Genomic DNA, 20514 nt, shown 5'->3' on the forward strand with positions numbered 1-20514 from the left:
GGAGTTTGTTTGCAGTGGCTGGAGGCCCTGGTACGCCCATTCTCTCTCTATCTGCCTCTTTTTCTCTATGTTTGTCGCTCTCAAATAAACAAACAAAAAATTAAAAAGTAAAAAAAAAGTCAAAGAGGGAGGAGAAGAGGGAAGAGGAAAAGGAGAAAAAAAAGGAAGAAAGAGAGCAGAGAAAGGGAGAAGGGAAGGAAGGGAAAGGGAGCTGGCAGGTGATCAGTGATTTTAGCAGTTCAAATCCATTGCTACTAATAAGTCAAAGAGGTTGGAAGTTAATGGTGGTGGTGGTCTGGTTTTATTTATTTATTTTTTTTAAATGATGGAAAGACCTAAAGTTAGCGTTTGGTCATTTCTGCTATAGGAAAGCGGTGACTACCCTGACAGCTGAAGTTCCTCCGCTCCTCATTCTCCTGTCCCTGTAAGCCAGGGGCCAATGGGAAGGAAGCAGGCAGCCTCTCAAGAGAGCATGGTTCAGGGCATGCCCACTTTCTTCAGCTTGGCCCAATTTCATGCCAGTTCAGAATCGCAGAAATTGAGTAGGTCACCATGATTTCGACCACATGCACAGATTATAATGCAATTGCTTCAGGGTAGAAAACTACATGAAAGTGTAGGAAAAGGCTCAAATGAACAATCAAACTTCATGTTGGATGTTTAAAACACACTGAGTTATCTGCAGAAGCATCTTGAAGGTAGTAATTAGGACTTCTATTTTTTACATTCTTTTTTTTTCGAGGTAGGGTCTCACTCTAGCTCAGGCTGACCTGGAATTCACCATGTATTCTCAGGGTGGCCTCGAACTCACAGTGATCCTCCTACCTCTGCCTCCTGAGTGCTGGGAAACATCCTTTTTTTAAAAAAAAAAAAAAATTTATTTGAGAGTAGTTGGTGGGGGGAGAGAGAGATACAGAATGGGAACACCAGGACCTTCAGCCACTGCAAAGGAACCCCAGATGTGTGCACCCCCTTGTGCATCTGGCTTACGTGGGTCCTGGAGAATTGAACCAGGATCCTTCGGCTTTGCAGGCAAATGCTTTAACCACTAAGCCATCCTCCAGCCCCTTTTTACATTCTTTTTAAAATTTTTAAAAAACTTATTAGAGAGACAGACAGACAAAGAATGAGCATGCCAGGGCCTGCAGCCACTGCAAACGTACTCCAGACGCATGTACCACCTTGTGTATCTAGCTTATGTGGGTCCTGGGGAATCAAACCTGGGTCCTTTGGCTTTTCAGGAAAGCACCTTAACTGCTAAGCTCTCTCCAGCCCTATTTTTTTTTTTTTTACAGAGTTATGCACTTTTGTGTATACCTTGCACAAAGCATACATGTAAGAAATATGCACATGCAATTAGAGACTATGTTCTTAGAAGCTTCCATGAGCAAAAACTTGTAACTAGGGCTGGAGAGATGGCTTAGCGGTTAAGGCATTCCTTGCTGGCAAAACCAAAGGATTGAGATTCGATTCCCCAGTACCCAATGCTAGAGGCCCTGGTGGTATACTCATTCTCTATCTGCATGCATCCATCTATCTATCTATCTATCTATCTATCTATCTATCTATCTATCTGTCATCTATCTCTAACAGGGAAATTGGGGTTCTGGGGCACTTCCTGGAACCCCAAGCCCTGAATTCATATCTACATACTAACCAAAGAATTGGCAATTCCAGACTCAAAAGAATGATTTTGAAAATATCACTTTTTATTCAGATTTTTACAAAGAACTGCGGGAAGGGGAAGGCTGGGAGGTAAGGGGAAACAAAGTGGGGAGAAGTACACCACGTGGAGCCCAAAAGCCCATGTAGGCCACGTGTAGCTCAGGAGTCCATGTGGCCAGATAGAGATCTGGGGAAAAAAGTGTGGATAGAAAAGAGAAAAGAAAGTTCAAGGAGCTCGTGCCATGTGGTAAGTTGGAGAGGATAAAGAACCCAGGCAGAGAGGAAGGGCTGGGGCCCCTCCCCACTGGGCCAGGCACAGCTGAGGGAAAAACTCACCCACAGCTGGAAGTTTCTAAGTGATCAGAGAGGGACAGCCTGCCCTCCCCTTGCACATGTGTTTATAACCTTAGAGTGGTGAGCTTTTTAGCCCAGGTGAACCAGAGGGCCAGCTGGTGGGTTAGGACTAGGGTGTGTCTCAGGAAGAGATTAGCTTAACTTGACCAACCACAATGTTTAAATCCTATGAAAGACCTCCCTCCCAGGAGGGGTCCTGACTGTGGAAAAACAGTTCTTTGGAACTAGGCAAGAGATACGAAAAACTTTCCTGCCTTTTTTACCTTCAGGGGTCCAGTCACCCTAACTCTACCCCTTCCTATCTATCTATCTATCTATCTATCTATCTATCTATCTATCTATCCATCCATCCATCCATCCATCCATCCATCCATCCATCCATCCATCCATCCATCCCCTACCTACCTCTGTCTCTCTCTCTCAAATAAATAAATAAAATATTTTAATTAAAAAATACTTTGCAACTAATCTAGAGAACAAGTTATCCAGACCTCTTATGCTCCCACTTAGCTACAGAAGGAAAATGGCCCATACTTACGGTCATTTTCTTCTTGAATCTGGACATTGATCATGTCGATACAACTCTGAATTTCATTCCAGCTTAAGTTATCTTGCTCTTGGGATAAGGCTTCTTGTTTAACAGAGAGCAGTGCATTTGCATAACTGTGGATGAGAAAACAGCAATGGCGCCAATCAGACATTCACACTATTTGCTTATATTGCCTATCTTCTCTCTCCCCCCTCTCTTTCTTTCTCTCTCAAATATATATATATATATTTGAAAGAGAAAGAGTGAAAGAGGCAGAGAGGGAGAGAAAGTGAGAGAATGGGTGCACCAGAGCCTCCAGTAACTGCAAGCAAACTCCAGGCGCATGTGCCATCTTGTGCATCTAGTTTACTTATGTGGGTTCTGGGAAATCAAACCTGGGTCCTTTGGTTATGTAGGCAATTGCCTTAACCACTAAGCCATCTCTCCAGCTCCTTGCCTATCTTCTTTTTTAAAATTTGATTGACCATTTTCATACGTGTATGTAACATGAAATGTATGCATGTATAACGTAAGGAGACAGGATCTTTTTTCCTTCTTCTCCTACTGAACACTTTCTCCTTTCCAGTTAGCCCCTATTCTGTTTTGATGTCTTCCTCCCTTCCTTCCACAGGCCCAACACTTGTGCGGATCTTGTGCAGGCAATTCCAGCCACCGTGAGATCATGAAGGCACTGGGTGCTTCATGGCTGGAAGACAGCATTTCAAAAAAATTTCTTCCCATCCTCTGGCCGTTACATTCCTTCAGCCCCCTTTTCTGCAATGGGTCCCAGAGCCTAGGAGGGGGTGACATAGATGTTGAACACTCGATAGTCACTTATTCTCAGCATTCTGATGAGTTCTGAATCACCCGGGGGTGACATAGATGTTGAACACTCAATAGTCACTGATTCTGAGCATTCTGATGAGTTCTGAATCACCCGGTAGTCATCACCATCTGCCAATTTTTTTTCTCTGAGGATAAGAACAGCACTAATCTGTGAGCATAAATTATGTTGCATATCTTAAAACTTGACATATGGGGCCAAATGTCGATGGCATGAGGTTAGAAAAAAGAGTAAGGGGCTGGAGAGATGGCTTAGTGGTTAAGTGCTTGCCTGTGAAGCCTAAGGACCCCAGTTCAAGGCTGGATTCTCCAGGACCCACGTAAGCCAGATGCACAAGGGGGCGCACGTGTCTGGAGTTCGTTTGCAGAGGCTGGAAGCCCTGGTGCGCCCATTCTCTCTCTTTATCTGCCTCTTTCTCTCTCTGTCACTTTCAAATAAATAAATAAAAATAAAAAAAAATAGGAAGCTGGGTGTAGTAGTGCACGCCTTTAATCCCAGCACTCAGTAGGCTGAGGTAGGAGGATCGCTGTGAGTTTGAGCCCAGTCTGAGGTTACAGAGTGAGTTCCAGGTTAGCCTGGGATAGAGGAAATCCTACCTCAAGAAAACAAACAAAAACTAAAACAAACAAACAAAAAAACCCAAGGGAAAAGAGCAGAGAAACAATTGTCTTGTACTGCTTTTTCAGCATATATCAAACTGTTTTTTTAAATACTGTTGCTATTTTTTCTTAAAAGTATATTTTGTTTAAGCCTAATGGTATGGGTCTGATTGCCCAGCCCCCACATGAAGCAGATGCGCAGGAGGGACATGTATCTGCATTTCGTTTGCAGCAGCTACAGTCCCTGGTGCACTCATTCTCATCCTCTCTCTCTTCTTGCAAATAAGTAATAAATACATAAAAGTTCAATTCAATGAACAGTCTTCAAGATCTGGTCTCATAACTAACCAGCAAAATAAGATTCTCAACAATGTAAAATTACCTTTTTCTTTTCTTTCTCTTCCCCCTGTCCTTTCTTCTTCTCACCCTCTCCCCTCTCTTCCTCACAGTGCTGGGATTATATCCGGGTTGTTATGCATGATAGGCAAGTACTCTACCACCGAGGTACAAATCATCTTTATTTTACCCCAGTGTCTCACTAAGATACCCAGGCTAGTCTTGAACTCACTATGTAGTCAAGGTAGGTCTAGAACTTCCTTCTACGGAAAGCTTCCCAATAGCTGAGATTACCATCATGTGCTACCACACCCGGCTTTATTGTTTTCCCTAAACCTCAGCTATGTAAAATGTAACCTTCATATAGCCGGACTGCCCTGAGGGTCAAATGAAATGATAATGCATTTTCAGAAACCTGGCTGAGTAACACAGGTCTTCATGCTATGTTTTCTTGAGGATGCGGTGCATGAGGCATGCAGGGTGTTCTAGATGCCTTTGTCACCTGTACATTTCCCCAAGGGCTCCACAGCAGTGACCCACAATCTTCTCTTGTGTTTTCACTCGCTGCCAGGGCACTCCAGCCTCAATTTTGACCTCTGACCCTCCTCACTGGGCACAGCTTCTGGATAATCAACTCTGCTCAATCAATCTAATCATTTTCCCTTATTGAGGGAATTTTTTTTTTTTTTTTGGTGGGGAGGGGGTACATCCATTTTGATCTTTTACTAAGAAACTCTTTTTTTCTTAATAAAAATATTTTATTTTTTATTTATTTATGAGAGAGAGAGAAAAAGAGAGAATGGGCACGCCAGGATCTCTAGCCACTGCAAACAAACTCCAGATGCACGTGCCACCATTGTGCATCCGGCTTACATGGGACCTAGAGAATCGAACCTAGGTCCTTAGGGTTCACAGGCATGCACCTTAACCGCTAAGCCATCTCTCTGGCCCAATTTTACCATTTTTAAAGCCCAATAATATCATCCAATGTTATAGTTACAGGGCAACATGAACTATTTAGCCAAAAGTTAAGAAACTTGTGAACTTAGTTGCCTTTACATCTTCATACCAGGGAAATAAAGAACAACCTTGGAGGAATACAGACTCATTTGTAATGGCTGCCTGCAGAATAGCTCTACATAACCACTAGCAGCAGAGCTTTAAAAAAGAAATAACACCATGAGTCTAAACCCACTTGCCTGGTGGCAACAAGTGGTCTCAGTGTTCTTCAAATAGTCACCTGTATTCTTCAATACTGACCCACCAGGCAAGATGTGCCCTCTGGTGTAACAGTGGCATAGACGTCATGGGGTAACTACAGCTCTCTGACTGGGTTGGAGCCCTGCTCCACGGGAAGGAATTTGCTGGTACTGACAACCAGGTCAAAACCCCACGGCTGGGCAGAATGGAGACCACTGGGAGAAACCTTTTGTTGTATTGCCCAACAGATGAGTTGTCAACTACCTCCTCAATACTCACCTTTCTACCCACAGATCAGTTCTGCTTTCCGCCTGGTCGGTCAGAAAAGCTTTACTTTGGGGAGGGGGAGGCAGCAGGTGTCAATGCAAAGACCCATCCCTGGGTGCCTGATGAGTCCTCAGCCCTAAATGGGACACATACATCAATTCCCTCCTGGGCTCAGAGAACATCACAGAAGATGGGACAGAGAGAATGGAAGAACTGGAAGATGGGCAGGAGCGCTGGGGGACTCTGGCGTCATCCAGACATGACAAGGCCTGTGCACTCACAAACTCACAGCAGATGCGGTTACTGTGTAAGACATGCGTGTGACGGGGTCATCCGGCATTCTGTGAGACTGGGGAGTGGCCTGAAGCCCTTCCCCTCCCTAATGAACTCATGACAGTTAAAGATTGCTGAGGAAATGAAGTCACTTTCTTTTAAAAAATGTATTTATTTATTTAACTCCAGATGCTTGCGTCATGTGGTGGTTTGATTCAGGTGTCTCCCATAGACACAGGTGTTGTGAATGCTAGGTTCCCAGCTGATGGAGATTTGAGAATTAACGCCTCCTACAGGCAGTGTATTGTTGGGGGTGGGCTTATGGGTGTCATAGCCAGTTTCCCCTTGCCAGTGTTTGGTACACTCTCCTGTTGTCCACCTTGTGTTGGCCAGGGGGTGATGTCCACCCTCTGCTCATGCCATCGTTTTCCCCTGCCATCATGGAACTTCCCCTTGAGCCTGTAAGCCAAAATAAAGCTCTTTTTTTCCCAGAAGCTGCTTTTGGTTGGGTGATTTCTACCGGCACTGTGAACTGGTTTGCAACATGCCACTTTGTGCATCTGGCTTAGGTGGGTCCTGGGGAATTGAACCTGGGCCCTTTGCCTTTGCAGGCAAACACCTTAATCACTAAGCCATTTCTCTAGCCCCAAGAAGTCATTTTCTTTTGTTGGCATAGCTCTGGTAAGTGATAAGATAAGAATGAGGGGAATTAGGGAGGTGAATGTATGGTACATCTGATCAAAATGTAATATATCCATATGAGAATCTCCAAAACTCAATGTTAAAAAAAACAGAAAAAAAAGTTCTTTATTTTTCAAGGTGTCATTGAAGAATCTTCTATAAAACGTAGCTTGAGGAGTCTGTGGTCATCCCACCTTGAACATGCCTGACCCTGAAAGCTTAGCAGAGTTATGCCTGGTTGGTACTTAGATGGGAGAAAGCAGCTTGAGGGGAAAAAATATTCAAAGTAAGATGTAATGGTGACAATTTATTGTCTCTCACTTACACTACACTAAATATAGGCCTAAAACTGACTATGGCTTATGTATAGTATTTATGTCTTATGAAGAGTTACAAACCTCTGACACAGAGAACAATCAACTCCTACCAAATCAGAGAGCCAGAGCCCCAGAGGCCCCCGACACCTCATCACTGAAGCAGACCCAAAATGAACCCAACGTGGCTCAGGGAAATTTGTGGAAGAGAGGGCAGAAAGCATGTCAGAGCCACATGTTGGGTCATGATACGCAGAGTCATTTCTCCTGCCCATAACTGTGGGCTCACTCCACAATGCATGACCCACATACCTCAACAAGGAGGGGCCAGGGGGAGAGGGGAGGACATGGACGAGCCTAACAGTGGTACCTACTTGACAGTATTAGCTGAGTACAAAACTAATTAATAAGAAAAAAGATCCTATTTTAAACAAGTGTATTTTGAAGCTATCATTAGTGAGTTTGTTTCCATTAATGCCAGTTGCCTAAATTAGGCTCCAGTCTCCCTCTTTACTTAAAACTTTCAATATACATGTATTTTTTTGGTTTCTCAAGGTAGGGTTTCACTCTAGCCCAGGCTGACCTGGAATTCACTCTGTATTCTCAGGGTGGCCTCGAACTCATGGCAATCCTCCTACCGCTGCCTCCCGAGCGCTGGGATTAAAGGCGTGCGCCCCCACACCGGGCAAAACTTTCAATATTTTTAGTAAGAATTTTGTGCATTTGATTTTTATTTTTAAAAACATTGCATTGGGGGCTGGAGAGACAGCTTAGTGGGTTAAGATGCTTGCCTGCAAAGCCTAACAACCTGGTTTCGATTCCCCAGTGCCCAGGAAGAGCCACATGCACAAAATGGCACCAGGTGGCACGTGCACCTGGAGCTCGTTTGCTGAGGCTAGTGGCCCTGGCGCCCTGTTCTATCTTTCTATGTCTTCTCTCTCTGCTTGCAAATAATAAATAATTTTTTAAAAAAAGAGTTACAAACGTGGGGGGGAAAACTGTTAAACTACTAGCATATAATAAATAGCCATGAGGAAAATTACAGAGGTAAATGTCAACTTGTACTGACTATTGTCCCTTACAGACTGGGACCATTCTGTCAGAAAGTACAAAGGCCTTCTAGACTGGGACCATTCTGTCAGAAAGTACAAAGGCCTTCTAGGCAGTTCAGTCACTTAAGCCTAACTGATGGCCCTACAGGAGGAAGATGAGGAAGATTAGGGCTAAACACATAAACATGCACAACAGCCACACCACCAGGCAAAGGGACAAGTTTTAGGAGGAACTCGCCAAAGCTTTCTAGGCTTTTCCAAATGACAGACTGTGTCCAGGACTAAAGGAATGAACTTTGAGAACCATTCTGCAGTCTACCCATCCAGGTCTACATCTTCCTTCTCCATGATGTCTTCTGCCAGAGACAGACAAGGAAGGCTGTTGGGCCAAGAGACCTGGCGAGCTTGAGCAGACAGGGACCCAAGCTAGGTTCAGCTACTTACTGATCACTTACTACGTATGGAATATAGGGCAGGCAGAGAAACTAGGAGGGCCAAGAGGCAAACCACGGTGTTACTACCGTTTGGATGTGTGCACCCCAATGGTTCCTGGGTTAAGGGGCTGGTACCCAAGGTGGTGAAAGGCCCAAGAATTCAGAAGCCCAGAAATACTATCACGCTCCAAAGGGAGCTTAAGCGGGCCCCTGCATACCTCAAACTCCAGGCTTTACTCTCTGTTGGAAGCAAGTGAAGAATCCCTCTTCTCATTATATCAGAGCCCACTCCTAATATAAAACTAGGTAAAAAGGGCGTGAGATAGCCCTCAAGGATGGGAAATGAGTAATGAAGTGAACCGCTTATTTGGTTTCTGTAAATAGCCTGCACCATAAGCCTTAATAGCCCACACCGTAAGCCTTAGAAGCCCGCACCATAAGCCGTAGCAGCCTGCCTCAGACCACCAAGGTCACAGGAGACTGATACCACACTCTGCTACTCCCACCCAAGGACCTGCGCAAATGCTGACCTCCAAGGTCATAGGAGACTGATTGGTCCACAAGGGGCTTGAACAAATTAAACTAATTGGCTTAGAAACTATGGAGTGGCACAAACTGACTGGCTCGCACCCCGTGGGCTCCTGATATTACAAAAATGATTGGTCTAATACACAGGCTTTGTTAGAAACCCTATAAAAACTGTCCTGTTCCTGTATTCGGGGCTCTGCAGTCCTCTACCCCTGTGCGGTGTACGACTGTGGGCCCCAGCGCGCTTGGAATAAAATCCTCTTGCAGTTTGCATCAAGACCGCTTCTCGTGAGTGATTTGGGGTGTCGCCATATCCGGGCAGAGCGTGGGGTCCTCGTTTTGGGGGTCTTACAGTGGCACTGTTGGAAGGTGTTAGAACCTCTGGGGAATGGAGCCTAGGGTGGGTGTTCCTCAGGTGTTTGGTGGCTATTTCTGAGTAGGTTTGAGGGACTCCATTCTCACTTTCTCTGATACCTCTTTCATGAGTCCAGTCAACTGTTCTGCCACAAGTTCCCACCAAGATGCGCTGCCTCCCCAGAGGTCCAAAGCCATGGGATCATGGCCCAGAAAATCCACAACTATGACTTAAAATAAATCTCTGCTTTTTTGGTTTATTTATTTATCATTTACTTTGAGACAAGGTCTTGTGTAGCTTAGGCCAGCCTCAAATTTGTTATGTAGTCAAGGAATATTTGCTGCCTCCAAGAGCATTCATACCAGTGGGGAAGAAGAGACAACTCAAAAAGGGTCGAAAAAGAGAACACAAGACAGACCAGGAAAGGAGAACTGGTCCTGAGAGCAGAGGTCAGGGGGCCAAGGAGACGTGGAAGGACGTCCTCATTGGTGGCATTCTTTCCTTCCTGGGACAGACATTGGCCAAAGCCCTGAGTCCTCGAAGCAGGCCTACAGATGCAGAGATAGATTCTGTTGCTTCATTTTGTACTTTTCTGTCTTTACAGATGAAGAACAAAGGACTCAGCGAGGGAGGGTCAAACAGATCGTTTTGGCTCCAAGGCATACGTTCCTTCCTCCAACCACTCTGTTTCCAGAACAAGGCGTGGCGAGATGCATAGAACTCATCCTTGAAAGCAGGCAAGGGGCTGACCCTGCGCTAGGAGAAGGTGCTAAGTGCTGAGTGGCCAAAGCAGCAGGCACAGGGACAGACAGGCCAGGAGATGCACGGTGTGGGTGCCAGCCCAACCAAAGTGCACAATGCCAGTAGAGATGCAGCTAGAGCTAAGGGCAGAACAACACGTTCAGCCTGTGGATCCAGCCCCTAATTTGCACGGGAACAGAAAGCAGTTAAACAGAAGAACATTATAAACACAGCTCCATTTTAGAGTAATTAATCTCAGAACATTGTGTCCTCAGAGGCAAGGCTAACCCACCTATCACTTGTGGGCATATTAGACAAGACTCTTCTGTAGGGAAGCACAGCCCGGCAAGTAATAGAAGTCATGGCCAACAGGTAGAGACTGAAAAGGCTTCACCAAGGGAGGCCTGCCCAGCACCTTGTGCTGGGAAGAGCCAACACAACCACCAGGAGAGTGGCCTTGGCTGGAACACCAGGTTTTTAAAAAAATATTTGATTAATTTATTCATTTGACAGAGAAAGGAAGGGAGGGAGGGAGGGAGAGAGAGAGAGAGAGAGAATAGGTATGCCAGGGCTTCCAGCCACTGCAAATGAACTCAAGATGCATGCCCCCCCTTGTGCATCTGGCTAATGTGGGTCCTGGGGAATTGAACCTGGGTCCTTCAGCTTTGCAGGCAAACACCTTAACTGCTAGGCTGTCCCTCCAGCCCTGGAACACCAGTTTTCAAACTCAATAACCTGCAGAGCTGGGTTCCCACAAGCCCAAGATGAGAAGCTGACACTGAAAGACAAATGGAAGCCGGACACGCTGACACCCACCTGCCACCCCTGACCTCAGCAGGCCGAAGCAGGAGGATCACGAACTCCAGGCCAGCCTGAGCTACAGCTCCCTTAGGGCCAGCAACTGCACCAAAGACGACCCCGGAGCGTCTTGCGAGGACTGGCTCATCCAAGTGGCCAATCAGGTAACCCGCATGCACTTAAATCAAACTGTAAGCAAATTACCAACACATGCACATCCACAGTGTTTCTCTCACAGAACTCCAGAACTCTGTATGGATAGGTACCAGCTGAAGACCACAGAGAACACTACAGTTTAGATAAGTGTCCGTCCAAGGTACAGGTGTTAAAGGCCCGGTCCCCACTGCGCTGCCTAGTGGAACTTCCTGAGCCTAGCTGAAGTTTGGCGGCCTGTCTCTGGCCAGCTAGGACTCAGCAGGATGCCTAAGGGCTTCTGGCCTGCCACTTCCTCGTGGTAATTGTAATTACCATTTCAATAGTTAAAGTTTACTATTGGCCCTTACCTCTTCTCCCACCCTAAAATCCCCGCCTTCGTCCCCAACATGATATAGGCAACTGCTCAGAGTAATAAAGCGAGTTGTTCCTGCATTGCAAAGACTCCCGACTCAGTGTGGTTTATCTCCGGTGGTCAGGAGAGGTTTCTGAGTCGTCCGAAGCTCATCATCCCCTCAACCCCTAGGGAGGAACCAGCAGGCCTGGTCCTTCCCTCGGCACTACCTGTGCGGGAAGGAGCCCCGCACTGGGCAAAGAGGAGTAGAGGAAGGCCCTGAGTGACATTGTGGGACTTCAGCCTTCTTCTCTCTTTTGTCTTCCTAGGTCACGAATGACCATTTGCTCTTGCCTCAAGCTCCCACTAGGAGGCACTGCCCTGCCAGATTCCCAAAGCCACCTGATCATGGAAATTCCACAATTCAACCTCTGGTTTTTTTTTTTTTTTTTTTTTTTTTTTTTGAGACAGAATCTTAGCTAGTCCAGGCTGGCCTCAAACTCATCATGGAGTTGAGAATGGCTTTTAACTCATGATCCTCCTGCTTCTACCTCCCAGGTGCTGGGATTACATGCATGTGCCACCATGCCCTGGTTACCTCTACTCTTTTAAAAATTAATTATCTCAGGTACTTTCTTCTAGTATTATGAACTTGGCTAATAAAGGCAACATGGCTCCTACATGGAGTGGACCATTTCCTTAAGGAGCATTTGGAAATAAGGAGAGTAGTCTTGGTCACCAAAATGAATGACATGGTGCTGGAGAGATGGCTTAGGGGTTAAGGTGCTTGCCTATGAAGCCTAAGGACCCATGTTCAACTCTCCAGATCCCACATAAATCAGATGCACAAAGGTGAGGCAAGCACAAGGTCGTCCATGCCCACTAGGTGATGTTAAATTGCAGGGGCTGAGGCCCTGGCGCACCAATTCTCCACCTCCCCTCCCCCCCTTGAAAAAAGCAAAAGCCAGGAAAAAAAAAAAAAAAGGAATGACTGGGTTGAAAGGAAAGCTGGTCACTTAGACAGTAATGGTCTGAGATGCTAATGATGCGAAACAGTCTTGATAACCTCACCAGGATTCACTGGGTGCTTTTAAAAAATATTTAGTTATTTACTTGAGAGAGAGAGAGACAGAGAGAGGAACAGGCAGCGAGAAAGAGAGAATGGGTGCACCAGGGCCTCCAGCCACTGCAAATGAACTCCAGATGCATGCACCCCCTTGTGCATCTGACTTACATGGGTCCTGGAGAATCGAACCGGGGTCCTCAGGCTTTGCAGGTAAACGCCTTAACTGCTGAGCCATTTCCTCAACCCTCACTGGGTGTTTTTTTAAGCTTCCTAAGGATGTGAGCAGCTCTGCTTTGGACTTTAGCACCAAGAGAGCCCAAAGCTTGGGTGAGGATGCCTGAAGTTGGAACTCCAATGTGGGGGGCTGATACCACAGCAAAGTGGAAGACACAACAGCTGAACAAGGGTGGCCCCTGGAGTGGAAACTGCAGAGCACCACATTCACAGGCTGGCTGTACTTAGCAGCAGTGAGCGGGCTCCTTCTGCACAAGAGCACTGGCCAGGGTCAGAGGAGCAGATGGAAGCCTCTGAGCTTGGAGAAGAGGGTGTGCCGTTAACAAGAACAGTGGAGACAGGAGTAAGTTACCTTGGAAACAAAGTCTGGGGAGTTATACAATCCAGATGGCTGCATTCAAGTAGAGTGAGGGCATTAAAATTGACTACCTTGGGCTGGAGGGATGGCTTAGCAGTTAAGGCATTTGCTTGCAAACCCAAAGAGCCCAGGTTTGATTCCCAGGACCCACGTTAGCCAGATGCACAAGGGGGCGCACGCGTCTGGAGTCCGTTTACAATGGCTGGAGGCCCTGGCTACTCATTCATTTTCTCTCTCTCTCTTTTTCTCCTTCCCTCCCTCCTTCTTTCTCTGGCAAATAAGTAAATACATAAAAAATAAAATATTAAAAATATTGACTGCCTTGTCCACTAAGTTTTGGTCATTTTCAACCAGTCCCAACACCTTTTACTCAAAAATCTAATAAGTCTCTTAGATTTTCCTGTTCAATTGTACCTGATCCAAGCTACTTAACCAGCCTGCTTATTGATCCCCTCCCAGAATCACTACTCAGTGTTTTTTTTTTTTCTTTTTTCTTTTTGGTCTAGGGCTGTGCAGGCATCTCCCCCTGGTGGTCACAAGGATTCACAGTTTACTGGTCTTAGCTTTCGTCTTAGTTAATCTCTTATTTGGGAATGAAGCTCAGGGAAAAAGGGCATGCTTAGCAAACATGAAACTATGCGTTCAGGCCCCAATACCTGAAAGAAGAAAAATTAAACCTCTAATTCTGACCCTTTAATCTCTCTAGATCCATTACAGTGTTACATATCATATAATGGTAATTATATTAACTGGGGAAAAAAAAATACTGAACTGAGGTTGTTATGCACTCTCATGAGCCACAGTGCTCTCCCGCGTCCCCTCAGATCAGCAATCACTAAGGTTTGAGGCTCAGTGGATCCACAGTTTCAGATTCAGTTTGCTTGCCAGTGGAATAAAAGAACGGACTAGTTTATTATTAATGTCCACTCTAAAAGAAGCCCAAAGGAAGGTATCTTTCCAACAGTTCTTCTGTTTATAGCCCACTAAGTAATCTTTCCTAAATAACAGTCCATCATTAGCTGCCACATGATCATTTCCACATTCTTTTTGTCACTCTGCAAAGGAATATTGTAAAAGAAGGTCTCTAAGTAGAAGGACCTCTAAAACACAGTAGACTAGCTCTCTAGTAATACGAGCATGGTATTGGGTCTTTGCACCAAGAAAGAGATCCCTGATGCGTGAGATCTGCCAGACACGCATCTCAGCATTGAAGAAAGCTCTGGAACATGCTCCTTACCGTTCCACATGCGCTTCGTCCAGATTGTTGAAGCCGATTGCGGGGTTTCTCAGTTGATTCTGCACAGACACGAGGTCGTGGCTCTCCAGAGCCTGGTTGAGCAAAGCAACAGCAGACAACATTTCCACGGCAATCAGGAGTTCCTCGTGGGCCAGGTAGTTCTGATGGGAGACGCACAGGCAAGGTGAGCTCCCCGGATCACGCACGGCATATTATGCGACACACTGCAAACAAGCCCATCTGCACCTCACTGGCTCTAACGAAAGCCCCGTAAATGGCTTCTAGGTTTCCTAAGATTATCACTTGGGGGACTGCGTGACTTATAACCAACACTTACGATGTCACAAATATGTGTGTTTTCATCGTTGATACCTACTTCCAGCCGCATTGGCTGCCTGACAGGCTCTGCCTAACCTGATCATTAAGCCAAAGATTAGACAAAAACTGGCGGAGAGGTCCCTGTAAGGATCTCAGCTTAGTTAATAACTAAGTTTAGGGCCTAAGAGGGAAAAAACTTCACCTAAAAGGTACAGACCCAGAAAAGAGATTAAGATCTTTAAATTAAGAAAGATGATTTGAATCCCAGAAAATCTAGTTGAAGTTACACTTTTACAAATTGGGCACCATAACGTTTAGCTATGTGATGGAATCTAAGGCAAATCGTTTGCATGGTTTAAATAATTTGAGAAATCTATTTTATTTGGCTTACTTAAAAAAATGGATCGGGGCTGGGGAGAGGGCTCAGCACTTAAATATTCTTCAAGTTAATTCTTTTTATCATTTTGGTCAACTTTAAAAGGGGTAGTTCTTTCATTATACTGAAGGAAAATAAGAATGAGTGTGAAAATGAATTACAAAAAAAAGATGACATATATCTTCACATTTAAGATATCACAGGCTCCATGTACATATAATATTAAAATGCACTATTGTAACTTTTGGATTACCTGTAGAAATCTTAAAGCAAGCTGATTGCAGAGTAACAAGGCATAATTTTACCTTTCAGAGCAGACGGGGAAAGGTGCTTGCCACAGGGAACGTGCAATTAAGTGAACTTTCTCCACGTATCTTACATTAAGAAGTTTACCACTTAGTGAGGGCACAAGACTACAAGATTACAATAAAGAGGTGGAACCATTGTTAAATCTGCTCCTCTCCAGATCCTGGTGACCTTTTCACAAACATCCAAAGTAGGTTATGGCAAAATGGACAAGGAAAAGTGGAGAAAAGGGGGCTACTACATGGATTGACTCTGGCTCACTGGGGACCAGTAGCTGAGCTAGAGCTGTGGCTGCAACGTTTGGGCTTCAAATCTACAAGGCCACACGAAACAATGAGAGCCGAAGTACAGGGGAAGGACATAACCCATTTTATTTTGTCATAAAATAGTGTGTTTCTGTGTAGAAAATGTGGAGATAGGCAAGAATAAGAACACAAATTCTATAAGCCAAGTGCTTTAAGCTATATCTTGTTAATTTTTTAAAAAAAATTTAAATATATTTTATTTATTTGAGAGAGAGAAAGAGGCAGAGAAGGGGGAGGGGAGGAAGAGAATGGGCACGCCAGGGCCTCCAGCGCCTGCAAAGATACTCCAGATGCATGCGCCCTCTTGTGCATCTGGCTTACGTGGGTCCTGGAGAATTGAACCGGGAGTCTTTGGCTTTGAAGGAAAATTCCTTAACCATTAAACCACCTCTGTAGCCCTCTTTTTAAAATTTTAATCTATATATACACTTACAGAAGTTTTATTATTTTAACTGACTCTTTAGATTCTTTGTAATGCAATATATAATATAATAGATCTTGGCTTCAAGTTTTGTTTTTTCCATTTAGTGTGAGCATTTATTTTCCGAACATTCTTCTTTTTTTATTTATTATTTGTTTAAGAGAGAGTGAGAGCGTTAGCTAGCTATTCTGGGCATGCCAGGGCCTCTTGCTGTAGCAAAAGGACTCCAGACAAAAGTGCTACTTTGTGCATCTGGCTTTATATGGGTACTAGGGAATCAAACCTAGGCCAGAATGCTTTGCAAGCGAGTGCATTTAACCACTGAAAAATCTCCCCAGCTCCATGAACACTTCTTTAAAAATACATGTGTACATGTGCCTGTGTGCATAGCTGTATGCGTATGCCTACGCATGCTTGGTTATCTGTGTGTGCAGACAGAGGCCAGAGGACAGCTTTGGGCGTCATCACCAGGAATACTCTTTACGGTTCCTTGAGACAGGATTTCTCCTTGGCCTGGAGTCCACCAACTAGACAGACAGGATGGCTAGTGAGCCCCAGTTCCACCTTTTCTACCTCCCCAGAGCTGGGCTTACAGACACACACCAAGCCCAGCATTTGAGGTGGGTGTGGGGACTGGACTCAGGTCCTCATGTCTGTTAGTCAAGCACCAATACCTGAGCCGTCGCCCCAGTGTAATTTTTTTTTTTTTTAAGTACAATTAGCTTTATTGTTTACACAGTATTTCTAGTACAGGGAAGTACTACAGATTAAACAATTTGCTATTAATTAAACGTGTAGTTTCTTCTTTCTCTCAATGTTATGAACATACTATGAAATACACCATGGCTAAAGCATCTTGATTCATGGCCTTTAGGTTCATTTTCTAGAATGCCACGGTCAGGCTCACGAGTCTCTGAGGAATACTACCCTCCAGGAGGTTGGTTGAACAGTACCCCCACCAGCTCTTCAGGAGATGCTGGCTGCCTCATATCTATTCCAACCCAATTTAAAAACAAACAAACAAACAAAACCCTAAATTGGAGCCGGGCATGGTGGCACATGCCTTTAATCCCAGCACTCAGGAGTCTGAGGTAGGAGGATCACCATGAGTTTGAGGCCACACTGAGACTACATAGTGAATTCTAGGTCAGCGTAGGCTAGAGTAGGACCCTACCTCAAAAAACCAAAATAGGGCTAGAGGGATGGCTTAGCGGTTAAGGTGTTTGCCTGCAAAGCCAAAGGACCCAGGTTCAATTCCCCAGGACCCACGTTAGCCAGATGCACAAGGGGTGTATGTGTTTGGAGTTCGTTTGCAGTGGCTGGAGGCCCTGGTGTACCCATTATCTCTCCCTCTTTCTCTGTCAAATAAATAAATAAATAAAAATAAAAAAAATAATCAGTGGGCAGAGGTAGTAGGATTGCCAAGTGTTTGAGGCCACCCTGAGACTACATAGTGAATTCCAGGTCAGCCTGGGCTACAGTGAGAACCTACCTCAAAAAAACCAAAAAAGCCCACCAAACCAAATAAATAAAGTTAATAATACATGTTATTAAATAATTATTTAATTTATTAAATAAGTTTATTTATTTATTTTTGGTTTTTCAGGGCAAGGTCTCCCTCTAGCCTAGGCTGACCTAGAATTCACTGTGTAGTTTCTAAGTGGCCTTGAACTCACAGTGATCCTCCTACCTCTGCCTCCCGAGTGAGTGCTGGGATTAAAGGGTGCGCCACCATGCCTAACTAAACATTGGATATTTATAATTATGGACTTCCAATTGAGTCTGAACATTTTTTCATGTGTTTGTTGCTCATATATTAGTTGTTTTGTGAGTTGTCTACTTATTTCATATTCTTGGCCTCTCGCCATTGTTTAGTAGGCAAGTTTGATTTTGAAAAAAAAAAATATATATATATATATATGAATTTTTTGTGTCTTGTTTATCTGTTTTGAGGAAGAGTATTGTTCAAGCCTAGGCTGACCTGGAATTTACTATGTAGTCCCAGGCTGGCCTCAAATTCACAGCAATCCTCTTACTTCAGCCTCCGGAGTGCTGAGATTAAAGGTATGTGCCACCATATCCAGCTGATTTTGATATTTTTTTTAATATTTATTTATTTGAGACACAGAGAGATAATGGGCATGGCAGGGACTACAGCCACTGCACACAAACTCCCAATGCATGCGCCACCACGTGCATCTGGCTTATGTGGGTTCTGGGGAATCAAACCTTGGTCCTTAGGCTCCACAGGCAAGCACCTTAACCACTAAGCCCCTCCAGCTCCTGGTTTTGATATTTTGAAGAACCAGTCAGTATTCTTCTATGGTTTCTTAGAACTTTGCTTCTTGAGTTACTTTTACGTTTAAGTTTATTATTATTATTATTGTTATTGTTATTTTGGCAGTGCTGCAAATTGAGCATAGCTTCATGCAAATCAGACAAAACATTAACATTTTTCTAGAGATTTATTTGCAGAGATAATAGGCCTGGTGCATTAGCATTTTCTGAGCAACAACAGTTAAACACTTCCATTTATTAAATAATCCTCCCCCAGCCCTGAAGCAGTAGCACACATGAAATTCTTGACTGTTTCTAGTACTTTCTTTTTGCTCCCATGTGGCTCATGGAGGTTTGAATACGCACGTGCACACTGTGTTTACGTATAAAAAATACTGTTTAGGGCTGGAGAGATGGCTTAGCGGTTAAGCGCTTGCCTGTGAAGCCTAAGGACCCCGGTTCGAGGCTCAGTTCCCCAGGTCCCACGTTAGCCAGATGCACAAGGGGGCGCACGCGTCTGGAGTTCGTTTACAGAGGCTGGAAGCCCTGGCGCGCCCACTCTCTCTCTCTCCCTCTATCTGTCTTTCTCTCTGTGTCTGTCACTCTCAAATAAATAAATAAAAAAAAAATTAAAAAAAAAATACTGCTTAATACGTTCATCATATTAAGGAGCATGCATGCAGAAAAGTCCAAGGCGTGGTGAAAGTGTTCTTAGTTGCAGATTTCTAGAAACACTGATTTAGAACTCACCTTTTCTACAACAAAACTTACATATTTAAAAATATTTCAGGCTGGAGAGATGGCTCAGCAGTTAAGGCACTTGCCTGCAAAGCCTAAGGACTGGGTTCGATTCCCCAGTACCTATTGTAAAGCCAAATGCAAAAGGTGGACCATGTATTTGGAGTTTGTTTGCAGTGGCTGGGGGCCCTGGCATGCCCGTTTTCTCTCTCATAAATGAATAAATAGTTTAACAAAAATTATTTCAGTGTTTAAAAATTATCCAAAATTATTTTTAAAAAACACCTCATAAGGACTAGAGCAATAGCTTAGGGGTTAAGGCACTTGGCTGCAAAGCCAAGGGACCCAGGTTTGATTCCCCAGGTCCCAAGTAAGGCAGCTGCACAAGGTGGCACATGCATCTGGAGTTCATCAACTGGAGGCCCTGGTGCATCCATTCTCTCTCTCCCTCCCTCTCTCTCTCTCAAATAAATAAATAAAATCTTAAAAACAAACTCACACAGAAGAATAAAAAACAGCTTGCTTTCTGGTGTCCTCTCTGACTTTCTTCACTATGCCATCAGCACAGAACCAAGAGGTAAAAAGGCAGGAAACCTTGGGATTGACCCGGGTGGGCCAGTGAGGCTGGGGCTCTATGACCCACTCCATTTCTCCTTCCCTCAGTGGCCTCCCCTTGCTGGGACAGGAATGGATGTGCACAGAGCTTCATCTCACCATGGCGTTCTGCTTCTGGAGGTTGTAGAGTTCGTTCTGATACATAGCAGCAGCGAAGGGATAGACGGCGGGCAGCTGGGCCTCTGGTTTCTTCAGGGCAAGCAGTGTGTTGGCAGGGTCGCCTTGCTGGAGGACAGCATTGATGTGGTCCACCGCAGCCAGCCCTGGGGGTGAGGGTTCATACTTGGTCAGAATTTTTGCTTTCTTTCCCCCTGTTGCCCTACCCAGCCAGCCATCCCCGCAAAGGGTTCCAATCTAAGCAGCCCCCTTTCCAAGAGCTGCAGAGAGATGCAGGTGGAGTCGACGTCAGGTTGGTGGTGTACATCAGCCAGATCCCCAGGGTCAGGCTCTCAGAGAACCGCAGCAGCAATGGAGCTTGAGTTACCCAAACATTCCTGCCTAGCACAATGTCCCTACTTTGAAAAGCCTTTCTTTCAGGTCCGGCTGTGGTCTCAGTTCACCTTCAAACTGCTTCAGTCCTGAGGATTCTTTCTCTGTCTTGTGACTCCCCACTGCTATTCACACTGGGATATATTAGTTCTAGTATCTTGTGCTCTGCTGTCTCTTGTGGGCTAGGAGACTTTAAGTTACACGAGGGCCAGGGGCAAGGCCTGCCCTGATGCTGCGTCCTGCCAACAAGCCTGTGCCCGCTGAACTAACCACTGTGCCACCGAGCCCTCACCTCCAGTATTTACCACGTGCAACAC

At 45.0% G+C, this 20514-nt stretch overlaps 1 protein-coding gene across 1 annotated transcript in view; it reads right to left on the reverse strand.

The window, feature by feature from the left end:
• The window catches only part of Iqgap2 (IQ motif containing GTPase activating protein 2), a 347567-nt gene that overhangs the window by 115654 nt on the left and 211399 nt on the right, over positions 1-20514 (reverse strand). Inside the window, exons 10-12 of the mRNA XM_012952223.2 lie at positions 19808-19971; positions 14353-14513; positions 2558-2682 (exon numbers count right to left, since the gene is read on the reverse strand). Of these exons, the coding sequence (XP_012807677.2) occupies positions 2558-2682; positions 14353-14513; positions 19808-19971 (450 nt within the window). The remainder of the gene's footprint in view (positions 1-2557; positions 2683-14352; positions 14514-19807; positions 19972-20514) is intronic.

This window comes from Jaculus jaculus, chromosome 14 (assembly GCF_020740685.1).
Source record: "Jaculus jaculus isolate mJacJac1 chromosome 14, mJacJac1.mat.Y.cur, whole genome shotgun sequence".
In the NCBI taxonomy this organism is placed as follows: Eukaryota; Metazoa; Chordata; class Mammalia; order Rodentia; family Dipodidae; genus Jaculus; species Jaculus jaculus.